We start from the raw sequence: 25,984 nt of genomic DNA, 5'->3' as shown, positions 1-25,984 counted from the left end.
TCCTGTTCCCTGGAGGAGGCAGCTGCAGTGGCGCAAGAGTGTGGGGGAATGGGGTCAGGCCTGCCGTGGTGGGGAGGTGAGGGTGGGGGGAGCAGCCCCAACCCCAAAGCAGCAGGGGTGAAGCTGGAGGGAGTGGGCCCAGCTCCAAAGCCAGCGGGGAGGGCCGCAGCAGGGGCGGGGATTTGAAAGGGAGGGGAGCGGGCCTGGACCCGAACCGACGGGGGGGAAGAAGGTCGGGCCTGAAGGGGGTGTGGCTGGACCAGCGCTGCAGTGGAGTGGGGGCGCAGGGCTAAATGGTAGGCTCAGTCCCTGCCACCCGCCTCCCATAATTTTTGATGGGTTGTTTGCTAGTATTATCATATTACTTGAATCCAAGATAAGGTTTTTTCTGTAATCAACAAGGGGGGAAGGCCTTTCATCTTAGGTTCAAGTACAAGTAGGGAGGAGGGGCTGCAGGGTGGGAGTCAGCATCGGGGGGAGGCAGTAGAGAGTTTGGTTAGTTGGAGGGGAGGCAGTGCAAGGGGCAGACAGTAATGAGTGGCAAGTGGAGCGGGGGACAAGAGCAGGCACCTTGGGACGGGGCAGGCATCAGGGGGAGCAGGCTAGAGAGCCCCCCCCCGGGTGCTGCTTGCCCTGCTGTAGCAGGTGAGGGATGAATTTAAGACGGCTCTCTAGAAATTAGATTTTAAAAATGGAAAATTATAATGAATTTCTATGTTTTCCATGTCTAGATTCTAATTAGTGGCGTCTTCTTAAATTCAGGAACATCTTGGATTCAGGGAAATATAATAACTTTTCTCAAGTCCCTTGCTCTGAGCTATGAATTGCTTGCCCTGCTGTAGCAGGTGAGGGATGAATTTAAGACGGCTCTCTAGAAATTAGATTTTAAAAATGGAAAATTATAATGAATTTCTATGTTTTCCATGTCTAGATTCTAATTAGTGGCGTCTTCTTAAATTCAGGAACATCTTGGATTCAGGGAAATATAATAACTTTTCTCAAGTCCCTTGCTCTGAGCTATGAATTGTAGTGGAAAATGCAGTCTGCCTGACGAGTTCCATTACAGGTCCCCATATTCAGTTGTCTACAACTTTAATTAAAGTTCAGTCTTTTAAGCTGCTGATGTATGTTATTTTTGTAGTGCCACAAACTTTGTGGCACTACAAAAATAAATTGTTCTGTTGTGTGCACATGTGCAGACCCCCCTGACGGAAGTGCAGTGAAGTTGCCGTGAAAGTTTGCTTTCCAGTCATGGGGCAGTAGTTCCCTCCACCCCCAGGGGAACCTGTCCATGAGCCTGTCTGGCTTGTCACTTGACCCATCATCCGTTGCTTATGTTTGCCCCATCAGCTATTGTTGCCTGCTGAATAGGCCTTGGAAGGAGGAGGAATAGCAGAGCACTGTGAGTTACTGGGAAACAAGAATACCTGTGCACATATTAAATTTGTTGCAGAAAACCTTCCTTTGACAAGTTGTTGTTTTAAACAGCAATTTTTTGCTGCAGATCTGCCATTTTGCAGCTGATTTGGTCACTTTTTTAGTACTAGAACATCTTGATGCAAGCTTTTTGTCACAGGAAAAAGCACAACAAATATAACGCCAGAGCCCTTAGACTGATTTTGTTTGTTTGTTTTATATCTACCACAGGCTGAATTTTTTTTTTAATCATTTCTATAAAAGCAGCTAAACCGTTTTTAGAATGCTGTTGTCTTCCTGCCCCCCTGCCCGCCCTGGGGGGCTTTAGCATTCTCCACAACCTTCTGCCCATTGCTGTCTCTTCCAAAGCATCTTATGTTCTTAGGTCTTGTTACTGTGCTTGCACCACATATTCCCTTTTCGTGCCCCTAACTCATGGCTGGAATATTTCCCATATACTCTTTAGATTTCTGGCTACATGCTCAAGCCATATCTGCTGAATGAGAACTGTTGCTGCACTGTTTCCTTTCTTACGTGCCATGACTTGTTAACTTCATAAATTAACTTCATCATCCTTATTGTGGACAATGAAGTTGTTTCCTAGTTGTCTGACATTGATCCATACAGCAGCACTGTTGCTATCTTTGTTCTGTAGATTTTTTTCTCTCAAATGAATTGATAGTTTCCTATTCTAGACCACTCCACTTACTCCCCTCCCTTTCATCCAGGTCTTATTCCTTGTGCTCCTAATTATTTATCTCTCTCTCCATTTTCTCACACAAGACCCCAGATACTCAAACATGGTACTTGCTGGCTGTCCAGTGCCACAGGGGTGTTGTAATTGCTTCAAAATGGCCACAACATGCTCTGTTTTTTCCCTGCAATGCATAGACTGTGTTTTTCCAAGATGTGTCTCCATCTGTCCAGGTCACTCTGTACTTCTACAGTAGTAAAGACCACGTCATTTATGAATAGTAGGGGACACTGTGCACTAGGGGGTCTCCTGAATGTCCTTGGTGAAGAGACCTGGGATCAGCATAAACAGGAACAGGTTTAATGTTGACTCTTGGACTATGTTTTTGAGCAGGAAGTATGCAGTCTCCTTCTGTGCTGCTTTCAGAGAGTAAGTTAAGGTGAGAGGTTTTGAAAATATCTTTTTTTCCCCAAACGGTTTCTTGGCAAAACTGGCATGGGGTGAAGCAGGAGCAGGATATTTGGTAGGGGAGTAGAACTGGAGTTAGAGATGCTATTTGCTCTGACTACGAAAATAGATAAACTTGGGCAATGAGCCCCTGAAAATCCCCATTTGTACATGCCTAGGGGAGCAAGTGCTCTACTAAAATCTCTGATTACTTCATGTGTATTGAGCATGTTCCTAGGCACCAGTAGCTTTCTTTAGGCTAGACATAGAGCTAGAACTCTGAACAGGACAATGGCTACCCAGTAATAGCACCATTCCTCCTTCCTCTTCTTTGGGTTGAGGAAAAGTGTGCTAGACTGTGAGTCAGGAGATGATGTTTAATTGTGATCTGAACTCTGCAACTTATTGGTGTTAGTAGTTTGGTATACAGCACTATCCTTTAAGCAGGTTCTTAAAGGCATACCTTAAGTTAGCAGATAAGTGTGATTGTGCCTGTTTTATAGATGGAATCAGAGGCATAGGTAGTGATTTTTCTCAACCTTGAGCAGAGATGCAGGGGGTGGGGCTGTTATGCTAAGCACCTGAGAGTAGTGCAGGGAGGGAGAAGGTGGGGAGTGGGATCAAGAATGGGAGGGTCTTACCTGACAGCAGCTGATGCTGCAGGGGATGGCTCCCTTTACGCTACCTTGCTGGGTAGCTGGTTCCAAGCACCTTGCCTGACTGTGGATGCTGGGGTGCTGGCTCCCTAGGAGCTGCCGTTCTGGTACCCACTCCAGATTGGCACCTGGATCTGGTGCCCCCCTCACCCTATCCTAGTTATATCCCTGGATAAAGTAACAGAGAAGTTGCACAAGGAAGAACATTTTCAGTCAAACAGTTTCTCATAGGAAAACTGAGAGAACTTTTTTTTTTGTATGTACTCATCCTGATTTTTGGTGTAAATCCCCATGGAAATATTTCAAATTGAAAACCTGAATTCTAGACAATTTTCTAAATTTTGTGCCAGAAATGTCATTTCTTGATTTTTTTTTTTTTATTTTGACTTTTTTTTTTATGTTGTCTCACTGCTATTGATCACTTAATAGTTGAAATAAACCAAATGTACATAAAATAAAATCATTTCACTTGGTACTTACTGGAGCAGCTAGAAAAGACAACACGATCCAAGTATCTCCTGTTTGCATTGTAATGGCACTGACAGAAATGGCTTGAGCCACCAAGGACTGCCCAATACATAGGCACAGTAGAGATCCTCAGAGCCTCTGCTTGGTTGCCACCTAGCTCTGTAAGTTCTTGAGATACTTAATTGCTAGTGGGCAGGCTCACAACTGTTTGGGCCTTGATTCTTCTCCCAAACTTCTCTGTGTCTAAGACCAGGTATTCCCTCATCTCTCTTGCCTCTGGGGCCCAGTCCAGTGGCTGTTTTCAGAGCATATCATTTGGGCCTTGCACAAAACTGCTTCTGTGTGGTAGGGTTTTTCCATTTTACCCAAGAGTCCAGGGGTCAGAGCATTTTGCTGGGATGTATGACCCAGATTTGAATGCCTATTCTGATTTGATACAGGGACTTGAACTCAAGTCTGCTTCATCCAGGGTGCATGCCAAAATCTCTTGCTGAAAAAGCAATAATTCTGTGGTCTAACCAATAATTATTATACAAAGTGGAAAAATTTCAGCAGAAGAGACTTCAGGGAGGTTCATCCCCAGGAGTGTGTTCTACCCAGTGGTTCTCAACATTTTACACTCAAGACACTCCTCCATAACTGACCTGGATTGTGTAGAACCCAGATGAGAGCCACTGTAAAGTCTCAGTTTACTTTATCTCCAGGCTACCACTGCTGCCAGGTGAAATTGCAGTGCACACCCCTGTTTCCAGGCACTCCTACCTGTGCTATGTTTTTTCTCCCATACCTTTCCTGCTCCATTCTGTTGTCCTTCCCTATTAGTTGGCAATTTGAAAATAGGAAATACAGGTTTTGCAGAAGCTGAATGTGTCTGTGCCTTACACTACAGAGTCCCCCTGTGGGCTGCTGCCTGAATTCCCTGTTCACAAACTGCAAGCCAGCAGGGGTGTGGAGGGAAACAGGGAAGGGAGAGGAGCAAAATCTAATGCAGACTAGAGCACCAGCTGCAACATCTAATGCAGACAAGAGCACCAGCTACTCCTCACCAGCCCTGTGCACCCCTCCGGAAGACAGAGGCACATGGAGCAGTTTCACTTGGCCAAAGTAGCGGGGGCAGCAGTGCTGACACTGTGGCACCCTTGAAAGGGTCTCTCAAGGCCCCAGCTGAGAGTCACCGCACTAGACTTAGCTGAGAAAGCATTTCTTTTTCTCTTGTGAAATGGCTGACCTTACTTATCTATGGGTAAATACTAGGGCTGTCAGACGATTAAAAAATTTGATCGCGATTATTTGCCCAATTAAAAAAAATTAGTCACAGTTAATCGTGATTTTAATCGCACAGCTAAAAATTCTGCACAGAAAAACTCAATTATGCAGGTACGTTGTATGGTACTGTGGGGAGAATTTGTGAAGATGTGAGGGGCTGTGGGTGTGTGAGGGGGTTTTGACTTGGTGGAGGGGCATTGCCCGCAGGGGATCTAGAGCCTGTGGTGGGGAGACCCCTGCATGCCCTGGAAGGATGCTCAATCTGAGCAGGGTCTCTGTGAAGCTGCCCTGGGACCAGGGTGCACCCCCGACCAGAGTCCAGCCTCACCTGACCCTTGCTCCAGCAGCAGCGGCCACGGGCAGCCCAGGCTGGAAGCAGCTGCTCCAGCAGTGGCCCTGGCCTGGGCCTGAACTTTCCCGTTTATTTGCTTAGCAGGTCCCAGACATCCTCGTGCCAGGCAGCCCCACCACGGCCCAGTGCCACCTTCCTCAAACCCCCAGCACTGCCAGCCAGCTGCTCAGAGCCCTAGATGGGGGTTGTGGGTGGGTGTGCCCCTGCCCTCGCCTTCCTGCTGCAGCCGCCTGGAGTCCATGTCCCTCCAGGACCCACACAGAGCTGCTGCGGCGAGGCTGCCTGGTACCCTTTGGCTCCACAGCTTGGGGTGGGTTGGGACCAAATGGGAGCTCCGGCATGAGCTGCCTCTGGGCTCATGGGTCCCTATGCATCCCTAGTCTGGACCCCTGGGAAGCGGTGGCGACCCTGCACCCTGCGTCCCCGCAGAAGCAGCTGCTGCTGGTGGGTGGAAGTGGGACTCCCACTGAGCCACTTCCCACAGCCCATGCCCACATGCCCGGCCCCAGCCTAGCACTGCCACCGCCAAGCGCTGTGCGGGTCCCGGCAGGAGCCCTGGCATTGCAGGGAGGTAAGCAGCAGCTCAGCGCAATTTGGGATATGGAGGCACTGGGCTGGGGCTGGGCATATGGTGAAGCGCAGGCCAGGGGCTGTGGGAGGTTACTCCACAGGAATCCTGCCTGCTGGCAGCAGCTGCCTCTGTGGGGGCACAGGGTGCAAGGCCTTCATCGCCACCACTTTTCTCCAGGGCCTGGATCAAGAATGTGTGCCCAGAAGCGGCTCATGCTGGACATCCCAGGCAGTTCTGGCCCACCTTGACCCCAAACAATGGGACCCGAGAGTGCCAGGCAGCCCCGCTGCAGCTCAGCACCGCCTTATCCAAACCCCCGATGCTGCCAAGGGCCCTGGCATTGTGGGGGTGCCCCCCACCTCGCTTCAGCCACCCAGAGCCTGCACCCAGGCTGCCCTACAGCTCCTCTGTTACAGCCACCCCTGCCTCGCAGGGTGGTCTGGATCAGTGGTAACTGTAGTGGGGCAGGGCAGCCTGGGCTCGGGCTCCAAAACCACATGCACAATTAACATACAAACAAAAATATCATGTGTTAATTTGTTCTTGCATTAATCATGCACATTAATGGCGATTAATTGACAGCCTTAGTAAATGCCCAAAAGTTATGGGTTCCTGAGCATTCTTAATTTATCCCTTTGGGGCCCATGGTAGTCTTTAATCATATGATCATACAGTACTTATTGTAGGATCTTTGCCTCTAGATGGGTCATGATTGATATAGAAGATTGCACATAGAGAAAGGATGCTCGACTTATGGCACTAGTCTAGGACCTGAAAAATCATAGTTCTATACTGGCTCCATCACAGAGTTTCTGTGTCATATTGAGCACAACCCGACATAATGCATACACTTAAGGGGGCTTGTCACAACCCAAGGGTATGATTTTTTGTTTGTGGCCGCTTCGGCGCTGCTGTTTTTTTCCCCGCCACTCGTAGCTTTCTTTGCAGGGTGCATTTCTAGGTTGCAACAGAGAAATGCACGTTGCAAGGAGTTCCTGCCATTTGTATTAAGATTTGTGCCCCACTATTGGCCAGTTCTAAATTATTCCCCCGTGGCGGCTAGCGATTGGCTTGCTAGCCGTATAAGAGGCTTGAGCAGTTTCTGCCCAAGTTGGAGGACTCCACGACTATCAGGAGGAGGAGAACTTCGCGTCTCGTGAAGATCTCTAAGCGCTGTGGAGCCTATTGGACCCAGCGTGTATCTCAAGAAGGCTATAGGGGTCTGATCTACCTCTCGCCTCTCCCCGTCGCCGCCTGATCCCTCGACGTACCCTTCCCTGCGCGCAAGTTCCACGGAGCCTAGCAAACTTCGTGTGAGTGAATCCAGAGCTCTACCCGGGTTCGAGTCCTGCAGTTTTTTTTCTTCCCGTCGCCGAAACCCCATTGCGACGTACTCTCGAGGTTTTTGTTCATCTTCCTGTCGCCGAAACCCCATTGCGACGTACCCTCATGTTCTACAGGTTCGAGTTTTGTTTTGTTTTGTAACTGCAACTCAAGCAAGTTTTCCTGCCTGCACCGCGACCATCTTCGGTGTAAGTAAAATAATCTTAAATCAACCACTAAGCGTCCATGCCTAATTCTAGTGTGCCGCCTGTCTTCCCCGACCCAGCGTGTCCGGGCTGCTGGCCACAGCCCGCCGCGAAAAAGAAAACCCCCCGAGGGCCTCGGACCGCTCCCGGCCCGCACAGGGCTTAGCTAAAATTTTGCGGGCACCATTAACTCTAGTGCTTCCTATTGTTTCAGTGCTTGACTTTGCCCCCTTCACATTTTAAGCATATTTTTGCACATAATATCATATATAGAAATTGTGGATAACGTCACCATAGCCTGAAATAAATAGGTATTTAAAATCATCCAAAATTCATCTGTTCCATTACTATATTTAGTGTTAAGCCAAATGTCCGTGGTCTCCTGACCACGTGCTGCTAGTTTGTGAAGATCTGGTAGGACACATGGTACTTGATCTTGTTTCCAGCTCTTTCTACAGGCACTCAGGGTTTTTGTAATGGTATTTAAGTGTCTGTAGAAGCAATTAGAAGTGAGGAAGAGTAACTGTATAAGCAACTTCTGTAATTAAGCAAAAATGTAATCAGTTATAGTTGTGAGTATGGTTAAGTTTTAGAAATGAAGTGGGAGGTGATCCAGAGGCTTTAAATTTGAAGATGTCATGTATGGAACATTAAAAAGAACAGGTGTGATTTGTGGAATAAATTGTCTAGTAATCTTCTGTTTTGGATGATTGTATATATTGATGTCTGCATCAAAAATAACATTTCTTTTCCCTTACACCTTTTCCCCTAAAAATGTCAAACATTATTTGTGCTTTCTGTAAAGTTGGTTTGGATTGCAAGATTTACAGTAGTAGTGAAAATGCAATGTAGAGTATTGGGCATTGCCAGTCATAAATAATTTGGTAATTTTTTAGTAAATAAAATGTCCTAATGAATAGCTGTGCATTTCAAAAATAAGGACACCATTTTTTTGGAAGTAGGATTTTAAAGTGAATAAAACATTAGATTTTTACAGCTTCATTCAATAGACAAGTTTTTTAAAATTCAAAATGTGGTTATACTCCATAAATGCAGCCCTATATGTGGTGTAAATATGTTTCTTTTATTGGATTTGTTGTAGAAATAGGAACCTTTTTTGTTTTAAATGTGCTTGTTCCTGAACTGTAAAAATTTAATAGTGATAGTTTATTGCTTGTGCCCTGCAAAAGCAGAGGCAGAGCTATTATGCTCTCAGCAGGAGCTATTTATAGCATGACATTGAGTACTCTTTTCTATATTGGTACAGCTACACCTACCGAAAAAAAAAGTCAGGCTATAAAAAAAACTCCAAGTATTTTCTCTTTCTTTTCTTATCTTATCCTTCTTCACTTCAAATATTATTTCAGGTTATTTGAGCTCAGCTCAAAACAAAAAGTTCACATTGTCATGGAGAAGTGGTTAATCTCTTGCAGTAGAGGGGGAAACAAAAGCCTTAGACTATCCAATTTCTATTTCTCTAGGAAAAGCTGGTTAAAGAGGCAAAATGTATCTGACTGAGAGAGGAGTATACAGGGAGTGGGCTGTTCTAGGGATCAGCATTCATTAGGTGTGCAGTTGTTAAAGGACTTGGGGAGCTATAAGGATCTGTGGAGAAATGGGGCGAAGTGGTCATTTGTCCTAGGGCAGAACAGTGAAGTGGGGGTACTGGTGCCTGGGGAAAAGTGAATATAGATGAGAAGTTGATGCTGTTCTGAAGGAGGAGTACAGGAGGTGTGCCTGCAGGGAAGAGCTGACTGCAAGTGTTTTCTCTAGAAGTATCCTGCTGCTTTCAGAGAGGGAATGCAAATAGGCCACTGGAAGCCTCTTTCCCCCCCCCCATCCCTTTTCTAGCCCTTCACTGTCATCACATGTAAAGACTCATGCTGCTTTGCTTACATTATGTTAATTGAACCAATAACCATCTTTTACTGTGTGTTTTGCATACTACCTAGAATGATGGGACCATGATATCAGTCAGAGCCTGTAGGCCAGGGGCGGGCAAAATATGGCCCGCAGACCAGAAACAGCCCATCAGGCGATTATCATCTGGCCCATGCGTGGATGCCTACCAATTCACTGCATCTGGCCTGGCTCTGGGCTGCCCCTGCTCTGCTCGTATGGGGCCAAGCCCCACTCACTCTCATGGGGGCAGTGCATGCTGTACTCCCACCATTGCTTGTGGGATGGTCCTGACCCTAGCTCTGCAAGTAGGGAAGTGGTGGCAGGAGGGAGTAGGGAAGTGGCAGGGGAAGGGCAGCAGTGGTGGTGGGTGGGGGCAGGGAAGTAGTGGTGGTGGTAGTGGTGGCAGGGAGGAGTGGTAGGGGCAGGTGGGGGTGAAGCAGCAGCTGGATGGAGCACAGGAACCCAGGGCTGGCCAGCAGGAGGATAGAACCCAGGTCAGCTGGGGCATGGGGTTTTCCTGGTTCCATCACGTGGGCCTTGCCTGAGTTCTTTGTGTGAACTGCATGCCTCTAGGGGGAGTCCCATGTAATGGAGCTGGTGGCTGGCCCTGCTCACTGCTACATGCGGGTCATGGGGAATGGCAGGAAGCTCTATGCTATGGAGCCGGGCCAGGCCCATCCCTCTCCCTGCCTCCCTGGCCAAGCCCCATGACCTGTGCCACCGGCTTCATTGCCTGGGGCTCAGGCATGCGAGCCCTGTGCAGTGGAGCCACCAGTCTAGCCCTGGAGCTTATCAGGACTGCAAGCTGCTGGGGGACTCTACCTGCTGTGGGCCATGAGCACCCCAAGGGCCCGTTGTCTGCTGCTACCACTGGCAGCAGGGGCTGTGTGCAGTGGTGGGGAATGTGTGAGAGGAGCATGTTTGTAGGGTGGACACACACACACACAGCCCCTCACAGACCCCACATGCCCCCACACATTCCCAAAAACCAACCCCCTATACCCACCCACACCCCTCCACACATTCACCCCCACTCCCTCCCCCACACCGCACATACACAAACCCATAGCCCCGCAAACCCATACCCACCTACACACCCCCCACATACCCACCCACACCTCTGTACAAAGCCCCCCCCACACACACACACACAGAGTCTCCCACAAACCCCATACCCACCCATCCACCATATACAAGAGTAAGACTTCATTTTGAAGGCAAATCTCCTTCCTAAAAGGAGTACTTCTGGAGGCAAGGGAAGGGACTTCCCATGGCAAAGGTCAGGGTTTAGGAGTGGGATGTCTGGTCCCAAGGTGGCGACCATGGGGTGGGACACCTAATATGAGTCACTAATATGCCATAATGATCCAAAAGATGCACGCTTTGGCCAGATCCAGACATGCAGGCATGTGCGGTTTGTGGCACCACAAACCTATTTGTAATGCCACAGGCCACACCCATGGCATGTTAAAATTTGCCTGGGGGCAAGATTTGCTACCAGGAAATCCTGGCAGCAAACCCCCCCCCCCCCCCCCCCCCCCAAAAAACAAAAAAACTCTGCAAAAAAAAAAAAAAAAGTGGCAGCACACACCACAGGAGCTTGTGCCAGCAGACAAAGAGGCTTGGTCCTCCCAGGAGATGCTCTGGCTGCCAGCCAGAGCATCTCCACTCTTCTAGTTCTGTCCCAGCTTCTCCAGCATGCCAGGAGGATCAGGGAAATGGCAGTTTCCCTGGCGCGGGGCATTTTGCCCCACACCAAAGTGTGTGTGCAGAGGCATGCAAAGCAGCAAAAAGCAGCACAAATTCATGCTACTACTTTTTTTGTCACTGCAAGCACATGCCCCTGCATGTAGGGATGCACCCTTTGATTTATAGCTGTTTGGCATGTTTTATCATTTATATAAGAAACCATAGATTGTATCAACAAAAATAAATGTTTTGTATGCTGTTCATAAAACTTTATATAAAGGTTTGCGGCCATTCTGCTTCTAAATTAAATAAATAAGTAGTGAGAGAACAAATATATTTAAAACTTACAAAAGCTGAAAGTTTTGAGCACCAAGATTCAAATAGTCTTTTAGTCATTTAGAAAAGGAGACAGTAGCTTCTGTCATGAATTTTGTGTTGTGTTAGATACCCATGTTGTAGTTTGAGGCCTTAACAAGGTACTGCAGGATTTTCTGTGTATATGGAATTTATAGACGTTTTGTAGAACTTGCAATCAGATCCATAATTTCTGTCACTTAGTTGACATTTCTGCATATACTTAAATTAAGGTATGGACTTTGTAAGTGGGAGGTCCGAAGTAGTGCACGTATCCAGGGGATGTACTAGGGGTTATGTGACCTAGAAATAAAAAGATACCAAGTATGTGCAGGGTAGTGGCAGTGGTGTCTCCCATCTTGGGTATAGTAGCTTAGTGTTTACATTACACATACAGGAAATGAGATATGGGACCAAAGCCCTCCTCAGCCTGGGTGGGAAAAGAGCAGTTAGGCAGTGAAGAAGTGAAAAGTCATGAGTTTAAAAGGAAAGCAAATTGGAGCATCAGTCTTTGGACCAGGACACTCAGCTGCAAGGAAGAATTTTTGCTTGCAAACACGGGACTAGAGTCAGTGGTCCAGAAGGTCCTTCCCAATCCTGGTCTTAATCCCTGGAGCCTGCTAAATGTTATACTGCTTGTGTATTATAAAATATATAAACATTCCTTTTCCACATGAACTTGGTACTGAACACAATGCTGTCAGTGTGAGTTGGGCATGCTGTGAGGTAGGGGTGGCCAACCTGCACCATGGATGCCACGGGTGGTATGGGCAACCTCTGTGTGTGATGTATGTCAGATTGGGGAGGAGCCAAGCAGAAAGCAGAGCATTGGACCGGGCAGGGAGTAAAAGGCAGGGAGCAGAAAGCTGATCAGCAGGTTGGGTAAGGGAAAGGAATTGTAGTAGTAGTAGTATTTGGGGAGGGTGCAGGGCTAATTTGTGGCATGCCTGCCAAGCAGATTGGCCCCCACTGCTTTAAGGATGAGTGAAGGGCTAAGTAGAGACATTCAGAAAGCCTGATCCTGAATCAGTTCAATCTTTGCATGTTAGTCTAACGTGTAGATTGAACTGAGAAGAAGCAAGTGGACAGACTTTCACTTTTGATTTGGAAAAAGCAGCCACATGTCTGCAGCGGCTCAGGCTAGAAGCTGGGGGGGTGCTAGAGCAGCACTTCCGTCCCTTCAGCAGTGGCTGGAAGCCTGGAGGGAAGCTGAGCTGAGTGGGGGGCATGACCAGGCCCTGGCAGGCCACTAAGTATGTGTGGGGAGGGGTTGGCATGCATGCTCCCCAGTCAGGTTGTGCCTGAAGGGCAGAAGAGGAAGCGGCCCCTGCCAAGCATCCCCCCCCCCACCTTGAGCAGTGGAGGGTGTGGCCAGACACTGGCCTAGGCATCACCCTGAGGTGAAGGGTGGGGAGGCAGGTTTAATCCTCTTTTCCCTCTCCCACCAGTATAGGACCCCTGGCAGGGTCACAGCAGCCCCTGGCAGGCATTTCCCTCTGCTTGCTGCCTGAGCAGCAGGGGCCATGGCTAGACACTGGCCCTGAGGCGAAGGTGGGGAGGGAGGGGAGTTTAATTCTCCCCTCCCTCCCCCCTCCCACTGGCATGGGACTCCAGCTGGGGTCTGCCTGGCAGGGGTACAGCAACCCCTGTCAAGCATTTCCCCCACTTGCCGCTGGAGCAGCAGGGAGCATGGCCAGATGCTAGCCCTGGCAGCAGCCTGAGGCAGAGTGGGGGAGGAGGGGTGGTTTGCACAGAAGTTTGCCCAGCCCACCCCAGGCAAACCCCAGCTGGGGTCCAAGGCCCAGTGGGGGGTTTAAACCCCGCTCCCCTCCACCTTACCCTGGTGGTCCAGGTCACGGCATGGCCATGCCCCCTGCTCTCTGCTTGAGCAGAGAAAGAGAAAGAAAACCTTGGCAGGGGCTGCTCTCTCCCCAACTTGAACAGGGCGTTGGGTGTGGGGGTAGAAGTGTGGCAGTCCTCCCCACACAGACTGAGCCTGGGATCCCGTGGGCCATGGAGGGGATTTAAACCCCCCTCCCTGCCATTTGCTGGAGTCCGATGGACCCCGCCCCCTCTATTCCAGCGCAGGGAAAGTCTGGCAGGGGTGCTCCACTCCCTCCAGGCAGACGCGGCTTTGTTCCCAGCCAACTTTCCCACCCCCACCCCTTTGTCCGCCAGCCCTCACTGCTTTGGCTACAGAGCAGAGGGGCAGGGCCAACCCTGCTCTGCTCAAGCAGACAGCATAGCCCAGCCCAGGGCTGCAAAGCATCATGGGATGCTGGGGGACTGTGATTTAACGTGAACCAGGAAGGGTTTCTGGGGCAGAAGTTCCATAAACCAGTTTGACCTAAATCAGTTAAGTCTGATAGTACTGTCAACCAGGTTTATTTTAAACAAGTTTCAGCCATTTCAAAACTGGTTTATATGTACTGAACTTATGTTTTGTTACAGGTTTAAACTAGTTTCTGATCACTTAAACTGGTTTTTGTGTAACTTCTGTCCGTAGCCTAAAATAAGTTAATTTCAGAGGTGCCTAAATACCTAGAATTCCCATTTATTTAAATTGAACCTATGAAAATGTGGGTGCAATAACAATTCTGTTTTTGCTCCAGTATTTGAAAAAAAAATTGTGATGATTATATTGACAAAGATGTTCTGGTTTGTCAATACAGCTATGCAATTGATTTAATTTGTCTTACCAAACTGAAAACCAGAAAAAATACTCTTGTTTTAGGTTGACTGAAGCGTTTCATTTGGGCCAAAATTTACAGGGATTTTAATTTAAAAGTACATGATCTTTAAAGCAAATCTGATCTTGAAGTATTGTGAAATAAAAAATGAAACTTTTTTACCTAAAATGTTTTGTTTTGACTCTTAGAGGAACAGTATAGAATTTGCTTCCCCCTCATTTCAAACTCTAAGTTCTCTTGTGGTAGGAAATATCTTCTTGTCTGATATGTGTACAGCCCCAAGTACAGAGGGGACTTGGGTATCACCACAAAAAAACACAACTAATGATTTTAACTCCAGACTTGGAAGAGGAGGGAAGTCCACTAGTCCTAGTGCAATTTCTGAAAGCTAAAATTTTAGACAGTAAATGTGATGAGAGTCAACTCCTTGGTACAGCATATCATTAGGTCAAATTTTTGCATTAAAGTATAAAGATTTGAAAGTCCTTCCTATCCAATGAAATCTTACCCTCCTCAAGAATGGAGGATTCATGTCCATCACACAGTATGTATATTTGCAGTGAGCTGTGGATAATTTTATAGATTGACAGGAAATCAAACTTAAAATAGGAGAGATTTTCTTATGAGATTGTTAACTAGAATTTTATGTTGCGGAAATCAGTGAAGCTGCACCAGTTTCCAGCAGCCAAAGATCTCGTCCCTTCTTTCTAGGTTACCAGGACTGGCTTCAGAAACAACACTCATTTTAGCTGACTCTTTCAAAAGTTTCTTGATAATATTGTGCAAACTTCTGTGGAAGCTGGCCATTATGTCTAACATAACCATGTCATTTGGCACATTTGACGTACACTGCCTCTAGGATTGCTGAATTTTCAGTTTCTTGTTAGATTTCATTGTTTTTAGGGGTTAGAAATCAATCTGGCAGACCAAAAGAAATGCAATACGTTTTTGTATAACTTAGCATTTCCCTCAATAGCCAGCTGAGGTTTTGTAATGCAGTGTTTCACTTTCTCATTCACTCTTTTCCCTCAGAAATTTAGCTGACATTTAGTGTGCAAGTTGTTCAATGCAGCTTTCATATGATAAGAGTCTTTTAAAACTGAGTTAAATATAGTGTCTACCCCATAGAAAATCGATTGTATTCAGCTACATTTAAGTAAGAGCTTATTGTACATATTTGCTTGGGGTGCTTATAAATTTCCCACACAACAGAAAGATTTTATAATAGAGGTCAGCTATAGATTTGACCTCACAAAAATATTGCCAAATCTGAAGCACCATTAATTTATTGTACAGTAAACTGCTTAGCTAACTACTTGTGTATATTAGGTTTGCTAAGTGGAAGAAAAATTCTAGAATGCAGAGCATGTTAATTTACAAAAACAGGAGAACATTTAAATTTGTACACAGAGGGCTAGAGTCAGCCTGACTGATGAAAATGCATATACCTTGGTCTCAAAACTCCATTTGTTCATTTCCTTGCACTCAGTCCTTCCATATGTGAGGGCTGTTTTAGTGGGTTAGATATCTAATCTTAACTGATCTAAATGTAAGCTAGAAATAGTAACTAGGCATTACAAACATGAAGTTATTCTATTAATGTGCTATCCAGAAGTTCCCGAATAGACAGACCCGCCAGTTATTAACACCTGAAGAATTCTTACTGCTTGAATCTACCTTTCTCTCATCACCATTCTTATAAAGAAATATATCCCAATATTCCTATTTGCACAGCCCTGCAGCATTTTTCTCTGCTACTGCTGCAGTAGTAAATAGCCAGCAGAGGGAGCACTAATTAAATAACAGATTGGATTCCCAAAATTAAACTGATATATTATATGAACACATTAGTGATGCTCATTGTGTTGGAGGAGTAAATAAGAAATGAGTGTTGTGTTTGTCTTCACTGAGGAGCAATAAAAAAAGTGTCTGAACACTTATCTTGGTCTACAAAGAGTATTGTAAATAAAGCTGGGCAAATTATCGAACTCAAACCAGAGAAGCACTTGGTTTGATTTCAAACTGCAAAACAGCAATTATTTGTCACAAGTTACAAGCTCTGCTAACCATTCCCAATAGCTTCTTGCAACTGAATACTGCAGAAAGCTTCGTGCTGTTGTTTACAGCTACTTTTGAATCCAATTCATTTATATGGATAGCATAGCTCTATTTCTGAATCACTGTGATTGGGAGGGGCATCTCAGGAAGTATTTTTCTCTTGATTTCTCAGAGAATGAAGCTATGTTTCAGTTCTTTGAAGCAGCACAGAGAAGGAGCTGTGCACAGAACTGGTCACCTCCAAACCCAGCTAGTTGTGTAAGATCTCTTGGAGGTGCTGTTTAAAAGGCAGTCCTAAAAACCCAGCAGAACAGATACCAGTTAGGAAGGTGATGCTGTGAAGAGTGTGGAATTTTAATTGTTTGTATTTATTTATTTGTTCTGTTGCTTTCTGTGATGTCACATGCATTAACCAGGATACCAAGGCATTTCTGCTTACAGCGTTCCTTTCAATAATAGAACTGTCTGATTAAAATTACATTACACTTTTTTGACACCCAACTGACTGCTTAGAACAATGGTGCTTAACCTCCAGCTTGCAGGACAGATCCAGCCATATCCTCCAGCCTGTGGGTCTCCCCTTAAGTCTAAAAATTTGGTTCCTTTGGAGTAGTGACACTGGCAATTGTGGCTTCCCTGCTGATAAATTTCTGGACCTGTGGGGAGTCCCACAAACCAGATGATGTGGTCCTTTGCACTAGATCAGGCTGGCACATGGGGTCACTTCTTGGCAAGATCTGTGGTTAGGCCAGCACCTATGCCCAGATCCAACTCATGGGACCAAGTTGGCACATTGGATTGCACCCATGAACCAACCCTACACAGGATCCAGTCTGCAGACCAGCCCTATGTCACTTCTCCAGCCTGAATAGCCACAGGGTTGAGCACCACTGGTTTAGAAGGTTTTGAGAAGCAGTTTCATCCAAACCAGCTACTTGTCCCAGAGAGAGAACATGGAGACACACAGATTCTTCTGAACCACAAGCTATGTCATACAGTGTAAAATGTGGTACATAATACCTAGGTCAGTGCCCCTTTTTGTTAATGACAAGGCATACAAGTTGCTGACCAGCTTTCCATTCTCATGCAGAAAGATTCTCAAAGCTTGCAGCAGGTGCAGCTCTTTGATGATGACTGATGCCACAATGTATGTTGTTCTTATTCTAAGGCTGTTCCAGATTAAAACAATGCAAGCAGTAGTTTTCAGTGTCTACCACTAGCAGTAACAGTAAAACCATTCTCCTCCATGTTCTAATGGGCGAGTGACATGGTATGTCACCTGTTCCTGCTCACATGCTCCGAACACAGAAGTACAATGAGGTCCTTTAAGGGTTGTCCTCAGCAGCTTACTTTCAAATCCACTAGAGACTGAGGACTTGAGAGGAGGCAAGAAGGATTCCTAGAGAGTCTTCATTTGCTGATTTGGAGTATGTTGGTGGGAGTGAGTGGGTAGGGTGCTCGGGGCTGGCCTGACTGCAGCAGCAAGCTGCCACTGTATTACAAATATGTACTTGGAGCTTAAAAAAACCCTCCCTGCTATTTATCTTTTAGACAATTGGAAAACAAAAATGTATTTATCATATGATAGAGAAATATATGAAAGAAAAACTAAGGCTTATAACCATGAATTAATATTGGCATTGGCAACTCTGGTCTGTTCTACTGTTCCTCTAACAGTGTCTATCTTGCAGTAGTGAGACCTTATCTCTTGCAATTCAGGGAGACCTTAGCCAGGAGTACCAGTGGTCCACTGTGCCATTTCTTAAGACAAACCTGACTCCTTGCTGCAGCAGGATTCTGGGAGGGGACAAAATTCACCTTACTTTGGGACACTTCTTAAGGGTATATTACCTTTCCTGTGTAAGTGTTTTCCAGGCCCGCAAAAGGAATGACAGGGATTCCAAACATAAACATTGGACTAAACAGAGAGCCTTCCACCAGGTTAAGGTAGGAGGAGAGTGCTGTGGAGGAAACTGAACCATTCCCCCTGCACATGGGAAGAGATTGGTAGGTGAAAAGGTTTTCTTGCATTAGTGAAGGGCACAGTATAGTCCAGTGACTTGAGTAAATTGCTTATGATGAAGTTTAGTACACATTAAATGAAGTGCAGAATCATAAAAAACAAGACTGGATGGGACTTTATGAAGATCATCTAATTCAACCCCCTGCTCAAGCAGAATCATCCCACTCAGGCATGTGTCTTCTTTCTGTTCTTTTAAGAGATGTTTTGGCAGCTGACAGCTTTCTAAAACCAATTCTTTCTTTCTCTGTTGAATAAAAAACTGAAGTTAGTTGAAAACTGTATCCTCCTTTTCCAGGAAATGTTTTCGTATCTTACAAGTGAGCTGAAGAAGTTGGCAGAAATCCACAATGAGAGACTCTTGGATACACCACACAACCCTATTTCATTAGGTAATTGCTATTTGTATTTGCAATTAGGTATAGTTTTTCTGATACTATCTTGTACACATGTGTAGACCTAGTTCACCCCTCTATTAAACCAATCTGAAGCCAATGTGAGTTCATTGAACTCAATGGAATTACATTAGTCAAACAGTGGAGAAGTGCAGAAGTGACTCAGATCCTGTGTATGTATACAGAGCTGCTCTTGACCAAAATATATGTGGTTTAATCAATGGAATATAAAGGCTGACACATTAGTCATTAATCATATGATATAAAGAAAACAGTTTATAGTTTGGGGCTGATTCTCAGTAAAACAGATTACTATTGAGTACCTCCCTTTATTTAGGATTTTTGTTATAAACACTAACTCTGCTAAACATTGAAAAGTAAAACTTCTCCATGTATTACCTTGGCCACGTGCACAATTTAACCATATAAGTAAACAACTACATGGAGTAGAAAACTAAAAATGAAGTACTATAAGAATGCACATTATAATTATATTTTAATACAAATACTTAATCAGGTCTCCATTATGAAGTAAAATATACCATCAGTGGTTTGTTCTTGGTGAAAAAAGTGCTTTTTTACAATTTTTATAACAAAGCCATTTATGTCTGCAGCCATGTCGCTAAAGAACCTAGATGAACACAGTGACACTGCTGTTACACAACTTGGATCTATGCTTTTTACAAGACAAGTTTCTGGAGCTAGGTGAGCATTTGAAACTTTAAAATTTTCTCAGATGACCAGGTTTGAATTGAATACCAACAGAGAGGAAAAAACCTCAAGTTAAATTTATCTTGTTGTGATGATTCGTACCCCTCCTCCCCCACCACCTCCACATGCACACCGGAGACTATGTAATATAGCCCCTTGATCAGTGTAAGTATGACCCAAGCAGGCAAGGAAAAAAAGGTGGTTTCCTTCCTATCTTCAGGTGGCTCAACCCAACCCATTTACTTGTATGCATCTGCTGTTATGCAGTTTGTTTCTGCTTAATATTTCAAGTGATGCCTTGTGTAACTTATCCTTTTCAAGTGTCTGGGGTTTTACACTGCAAGCAGCTTGTGGCATGGACTGTCTCTTTATTCTGCATTTGTACAGCACTTAGCACAGTTTTGTCCTAGATCTGGAGAACCCATTGTTAAGCTTTAATATCTTGCGTTGCTTTTTGAAAGACAGTGTGCTTTCCAGAACTGCCTGTGCTAGAGGGGCCTACAACCTGAACTAATTCCAGATTAATTTACTCTTAAAAATACTTGAACGTAGCAAGGGAAATGCAGGACAAATCATTTTTAATGGTTTCAGTTTAAGCCCTTTAGAAGAAGAACATGATCTAAAATTTGTTTTGGCAGAATTCCTTAATCTGAATATTGCTGCTGCCACGCTAGCTTCTGCTACAGAGGTAATGTCATTTTCTCCAGCAGAGCTGAATGTTTCCACATCATAGGCCATGCTTCATTAGTTTGGATTATTCCACTTCCTACACAGATGAACAACAGTAAATCTATGTGTACTGCAGTCTAATGCTGTTCTTGTTTTGTCTGACCCCAGCCTTCACTTGTCCTGCTCCTCTGGTCATTTTTGGGTAGATTGGACTCAACAGATTCCAGATTTGAGAAGTTACAGGTCTCCAGTATATTGTTTCATCAAGTTCAAAGGTTCCATTCCCATGTTTCCTGTTCATCCTAGGCTATTGACGTGAACTTTTTCATAACTTACAGAAGGGGTGTCAGACGTACCTGAGGCCCCAGGCTGGATCTGGATCATGGGGCGCTTCACAAACCTGATCCAGCCCAAAGCACCTAGTAGGCCGCTGTGACCACCTCGGTGGTGGCAGGTCCAGTAGCAGCAAGGAGGTTCAGCCATAGCAGTGGATCTTGGGAGTTTGCCAGTGGCAGGAGGGGCTTGGGGGCAATTGCAGCAATGAACAAAGCTGACCACCAAAGTCAGCAAGTCCAAAAGGACCTGAATTCTGTAGTAGGCTACGCCATGCCCCAGTTTCTGGTGGCCCACCACTAAAATAGTGAGCCAGGTAGAGAGGCTCTGCAGGCCAAATTCAGTCCACAGGCTATATGACACCCCTGACTTACAGGTATATTATACACAAAAAGTGTATGCAAAATTATCTCAGAATAGTGTATTATCTGTAAACAGCCCTGGGCATTTTAAACTGACCTGTGATTATTTGTTTCAGGGTGGTTCCCCGAAATTTTCAGCAAACAGTGAATAACTATACATTCAAAGGCTTTATGTCTCATGCAATTAGCTACCCCTGTGCTTACCTCAATGCTGCTTCAGCAATTGGCATGAAAAAGCAAGATGTGGACATGTTCCTTAAAAGACTCGATAAGTGTTTGAAGACTTTTGGAAAAGAAACAAACAAAGGAAAAGACGTGCCTAAAACAAATGATTGTCATGCAGATCTAGTCGAGGGAGAACCAGAAGAACCAAACAAGATGTAGATTTTGGAACTTAGCATAATTTATTCTTGCAAGATGTCAAGTTTGTATCATATTGCATTATACATATGCAATTCTGGGAATTAGAAATTTAACCCTTGTTAAAAAACATCTTGGATAAAATTCATATTAAAAATATTGTTTGAAGATAGTCTCTTCCCTGTGCATAGAGGCCCAGCAACTAGGCTTCTGCATCACCACTTATGCCTTCAAAATAGACTTTATTTTGGCACTGTCCTTGGGGCCGAATTGGAATTGGAATTGGGGAAATACCTGAAGAAAGAATCAATTAATATTGAGGAATATTTTAAACTGAATTTTCTGTGGTGGTATTTGCACTACTGGTTTATATGGAAGCCTTTTATTAATTTCATCAAATGTCTATTGAATGAGGTCATTCCCATACCTATACTGATTAATTCATGATGGCCATATGCAGCCAGTCCCCACTGAATCTTTGTGCAAATGAGAGGAGAGATGGGTATTAAATAGCATTTTAAAAAAATGCAAGGAAGTGAGGCAGCTCAAAGTAGTAATTTCTTATGATCTCTTGCCTAGTAATGCTCAGAATAGCTGCAATAGCAGCCAGATATTTAAAGTCTGGATAGTTTTCACAGCCAAGCAACTACAGTGCCTCATGTATTTGATCTCTGCCTTGATAATGGCTCTCCTGTAAGAAAGCAATCAGTGGACCTGAGGCAGGGAGAGATAGTAGTGTCGTTGAGCTTTGAGGAGGTTACAGCAGTTAAGAGATCAGCTGGCCCCTGTGGGTGTCCTGGGATGTAAGATTCACTCTAGCACTTGGATAATACGAAGACTTACTTCCGAACCATCTCCTGTAGGTGATGCTATTGCTGCACCAGCTATACTCTGGCGCTGACTGAATTGGTTAGCTTAGCGAAATATTGGTGCTCTGAAAATGAGGGGCCTGTATCACTGACATGATGACTGTTGGTTTAAATTGTTGGTTTAGATTTGTAAAGTTTTTAGTTTAATTCCCCTTTTTAATGTAGCATATACAGAATGGCAGTTGCCAAGTCGTTTATTAGCTCAACTCTGCAATATTTCTCTGTCAGTCTGTCATGATGCCTTGGAGCACCACATTTATTTCAGGGAATGTCCTAGATTTTTGATGTATGGAGAACCATACACCTTTGTTGATTTGCTAAATCAGAGTACTGGCCCTTTCCAAAAGGTTTGTGTATGTAAAGGAATAAGATAAATAATGAAAATGGGGAAATTGGTGCACATAAGCTAAAGTGCATTAGCTCCATGTGGCTGCTTTCATTCAGAAAAAAAAGTGGCCTTAGTTCACTGTATTTAAGCTTGAAGATTTGCTGCCACTGTTTCACTGCTACTCCTATGTGAGCCAGCTACATGCACCTACTTGTGCTGTAGTCACACCTGCTATACAGACATATCCTAAAAGATATGTAATACATAGGTTGATCCCTGGTCCTTGTGACTGTAAGCACACTCTCCTACCTTGCATTTGTCAAGGTTATGGCATACTACAGCCTTCACCACTGCACAAAGCTCTGGCACAGTTTTGAGGTGCAAAAAGATGGCATGGTTCCTGCCGCTATGTTATATGTTGGAGTAGTTAATCAAAACTGCAGAGATTTAGTCAAATCCTCCTGTTCATGAGTCATGGTCATTCATTCAGGGAACAAACAAATTAAAGCTTAGATGAGTATTTCATAGAATTCGAATATTAAACTCTCCTCTATGGTCTCAGGTGGTGTGTGCCAGCAATTTTACAGACTTAAATAAGCATTTGGTGAATAATATTCCCACATGAACAATTCAAGAAAAAAAAAGAAAATTGTACTTGGCTTGAGGAGTATTAAAAACAGAAAAACATCTTAAATAAATTGCTTATTGCAAATAATTCACTCAACTCTACTAGTTAATGGATTTGACTAGGTACTGAGCTACCTATTCTAGTTTAAAATCTTCTGGTTCTCAGGTTATTTTGGATTAGATGAGTTATATTATCTCCTCTATGGAATAAAGTGAAACAGGTAAAACTATTCTAATGACTCTTTCATTACCAGTTTGAAAACCTCCTCATTTACTCTATTTTAACCCCCTTGTGGTTCTTCTACTTTCATGCTTGTTAGGGAATAGGGCTTGGTTCTTTGGTCTCTGGTCTTCCTTTATGCACAGTAATTGGGAAGCTACATAGACATTTTCAGTCATCTTTATTGTGACGACATGCAAATCTACCTCACTGCTTACAACACCCCTCCTTCTCCAGGCCCAGATCTCGGCAGTCTCTCTCCCTGATATTTCTGTGGCTAAAATTTGGTAACCTATTTTTCATCATCTCTTCTTGCTTTCTTATATTGTCACAGGGATCCCTCTGTGACCCAACTTGTATCCACACTGAACTGATTCTTCCTTCACCACAGCTCAAAAAATTGTCCATTTTGATCTCTACAGATTAGAGCTGGACAGAAAATTATTTCCATCCTATGGGATTGAAAAATTCTGCTGGCAGTTTCTGACAGAAAAACATTTCATCAATAAAAAGTAACTGCCGACTCCAATATATATATCAACACTTGTCTGCATCCTGCTTATTTCCTCTGTTCATTACTGTGACCTTTCCAGCGTCCAGATACTGAAATTATTCACCAAAATGAGGCTGTTAAATGATCTTTTGCTTTTAATCTGCTGTCATTCTTTCATCCTTAAAGTCCCTCCACTAGCTCCTTCCCTACCTCTTCAGATTTAAATTACTTTTACCTTTTCTACTTAATGCTAGTAATACCTCATATCCAACTTGTACCTCATCTTGAACAATTCCTGTGTAAGTTTATGCATGAAAGTAGTCCCATTGAAGAGATGTGCAGTTACCATATTTATTTGAATACAAAACAAGGTGTTTCTCCAAACAGCAACGCCCTTCATTTTACATCCAAATACAAGAAAACCTTATTAAATAAATTGTCTATCAGTAAACTGCTGCTAAAAACAGCATGTGCTCAGTAATAGAAACCAACTATTACCAACTGATGCAACCAACACTAAGCATAACTGAAACAAATGGTCCATATTGGGCAAACATGCTTTTTTTTTTTTTTTTTAAATAATATATTTCATGTTCCAGGTCAAACTAGCCAAATCCATTCCAAATCATATCAATTGAGCAGAACTCAATCGTTCCAAAAGCCATATAAATTGAGCAGGCAGAACTCAATTGTTCTAAACACCACATATGGTGCTACAACCAGCGAGCATCCTTCACCCGAGACCTATCACCTTGGGACTTCAGAGACTTCCAAATCCATTGGTAGGCATCCTACGTACAGGCCCAAGCTTGGAAGTCTTTGAGTTTGGATGCCCCCAGAGGCAAGCATCCTCCATCCCAGACTCTTTAGTTTGGGACTTCAGATACTCCCTACATTCAATTTTAGCCCACAAGAGGCCAAGAAGCAATAGTGGACAAACATGCAAGGATAGATTGATGCACTCCATCGGAATAAGATATGTGATAGTGCCTTTTAAGTACAGTCCCCCTCAGTGCCGACTTTTTTTCAATTCAGGATGAGCCACTACAGTGCATATGTCTTAACTTCCTCTTTACTCCCACAGCTGAGCTGCACATTTCTTTTCCATTTCCAATTAGTGCTGTTTCTTCACCAGCCTAAAATGTCTGGCAAACATCACCAAATGGGGCCCCAAACAGTTTACCCAGTATCCCTGTGTCAGCCCTCAGCCTGCCATGTGATTAGTTTGGCCTTTATGAGGTGGAGCTGGACCAGGTTGTTCTGTGTCTTTTCTGCATATAAATCTTTGGAGCAGAACTCCAATCTCAGGACTCATGACAAAAACACCCAGTTGTAGTCATGAGTGGAAGCTAATTAGCACATTGATCCTTTGTTTGTGGTGTCTGGAGTAAACACACAGACTGAGCAATGCTGAGCTGTGGAGTCACCATAGCTTGAAATGCTGTCAACTCTGATGTGGCCCAGCCCAGTGAACTATATGGTAAATCTTGAGCTTTTAGCTTTGGACTAATATAATGCGTAGTTTGTAGGCTCAGATCAAGCATAGTGGCTTTTTAACCTGGCAGGGTAAATACCATGCATCTGTGTCCATGTAGGCAGTTCTCCTGAACTGCACTGCAGGAGTTGCTCATCTGGCATGGTTCAGTACCTGCTGAGGTGTAGTGGCTTTAAGCACAGTTTATGGAAATGGGAGTCTCCTCCCTTGCTTGCTTTGAGGGCCTTATGGCTAAGGCCATAGCAAGGGCAAGCAAAACTCGGGGGCATCTGAACCCCAAGCCTCCGGGCTTGGGACTGCAAGTAGGATGCCCACCAAAGGTTTTGGAAACGTCTGAAGCCCCAGGTGCGGGTAGAGGATGTTTGCTGGTAATAGGACCACTTATGGTTCTGGACTCCTGGATTTGGAATTAGTTTTGGCTAATTTAGCCTTGGATACACATTTTATATACAGTTTGTACTTACCTGGCAGGGGAAATACCCTGATCAAGGTAATGCAATTAAAATGGCACTGTGTTTAGGGATGTACCCTTGTCTGCTTGCGGATAGGATTCCACCTCATAGTTAGCTTCCGACTGGCCAGCTTCCAGTGGGAGGATCTCAGCTATGATCCAACTTTATAGAAACGGGAGACTCTTCCCTAGCTTGCCATCGTGTAAATTACTACAACTATGTTTAATTTCAAGGTCAGTTGTTCAAATGTGTACCACCTTTCCTCTGCTCAGGGAGAGCAGGGTCTGACAGTAAGGAAGGGTCTGCAGAACAGGAAAAGCTGGAGTGAGGCAGAGTGCAAACGGGTTACCTGACCCCCTAGGTTAATTTTCCCTGTTGTAACAATGGGAGGGGGGAAATTCAAGGCAAGCCTCCAATAATTAGATTCTATACCTAATAAATTTATACATTTTCCATATATAAAAAAACTAATTATTGAGGGGGTCCTCTTATAATCAGGGTTATTTTATCTTTGAGTAAGTATGGTAGTTTTTGCAGAATTGTGCTTTTACTGCATGG

At 44.5% G+C, this 25,984-nt stretch overlaps 1 protein-coding gene across 1 annotated transcript in view; it reads left to right on the top strand.

Moving 5' to 3' along the window:
* Nucleotides 1-25,219, top strand: part of SEPSECS (Sep (O-phosphoserine) tRNA:Sec (selenocysteine) tRNA synthase) — a 52,981-nt gene extending 27,762 nt beyond the window's left edge. Inside the window, 3 exon segments of the mRNA XM_014520466.2 lie at nt 18,411-18,504; nt 19,122-19,212; nt 20,699-25,219. Coding sequence (XP_014375952.2) covers nt 18,411-18,504; nt 19,122-19,212; nt 20,699-20,966 — 453 coding nt within the window. The 3' untranslated portion in view covers nt 20,967-25,219.
* Nucleotides 25,220-25,984: the final 765 nt, after the last annotated feature.

Source organism: Alligator sinensis, unplaced genomic scaffold, assembly GCF_000455745.1.
Source record: "Alligator sinensis unplaced genomic scaffold, ASM45574v1 scaffold745_1, whole genome shotgun sequence".
NCBI classification, from domain to species: domain Eukaryota; kingdom Metazoa; phylum Chordata; order Crocodylia; family Alligatoridae; genus Alligator; species Alligator sinensis.
Note: the sequence above shows the minus strand (reverse complement) of the source record. Positions and strands in the feature narration are given on the sequence as shown.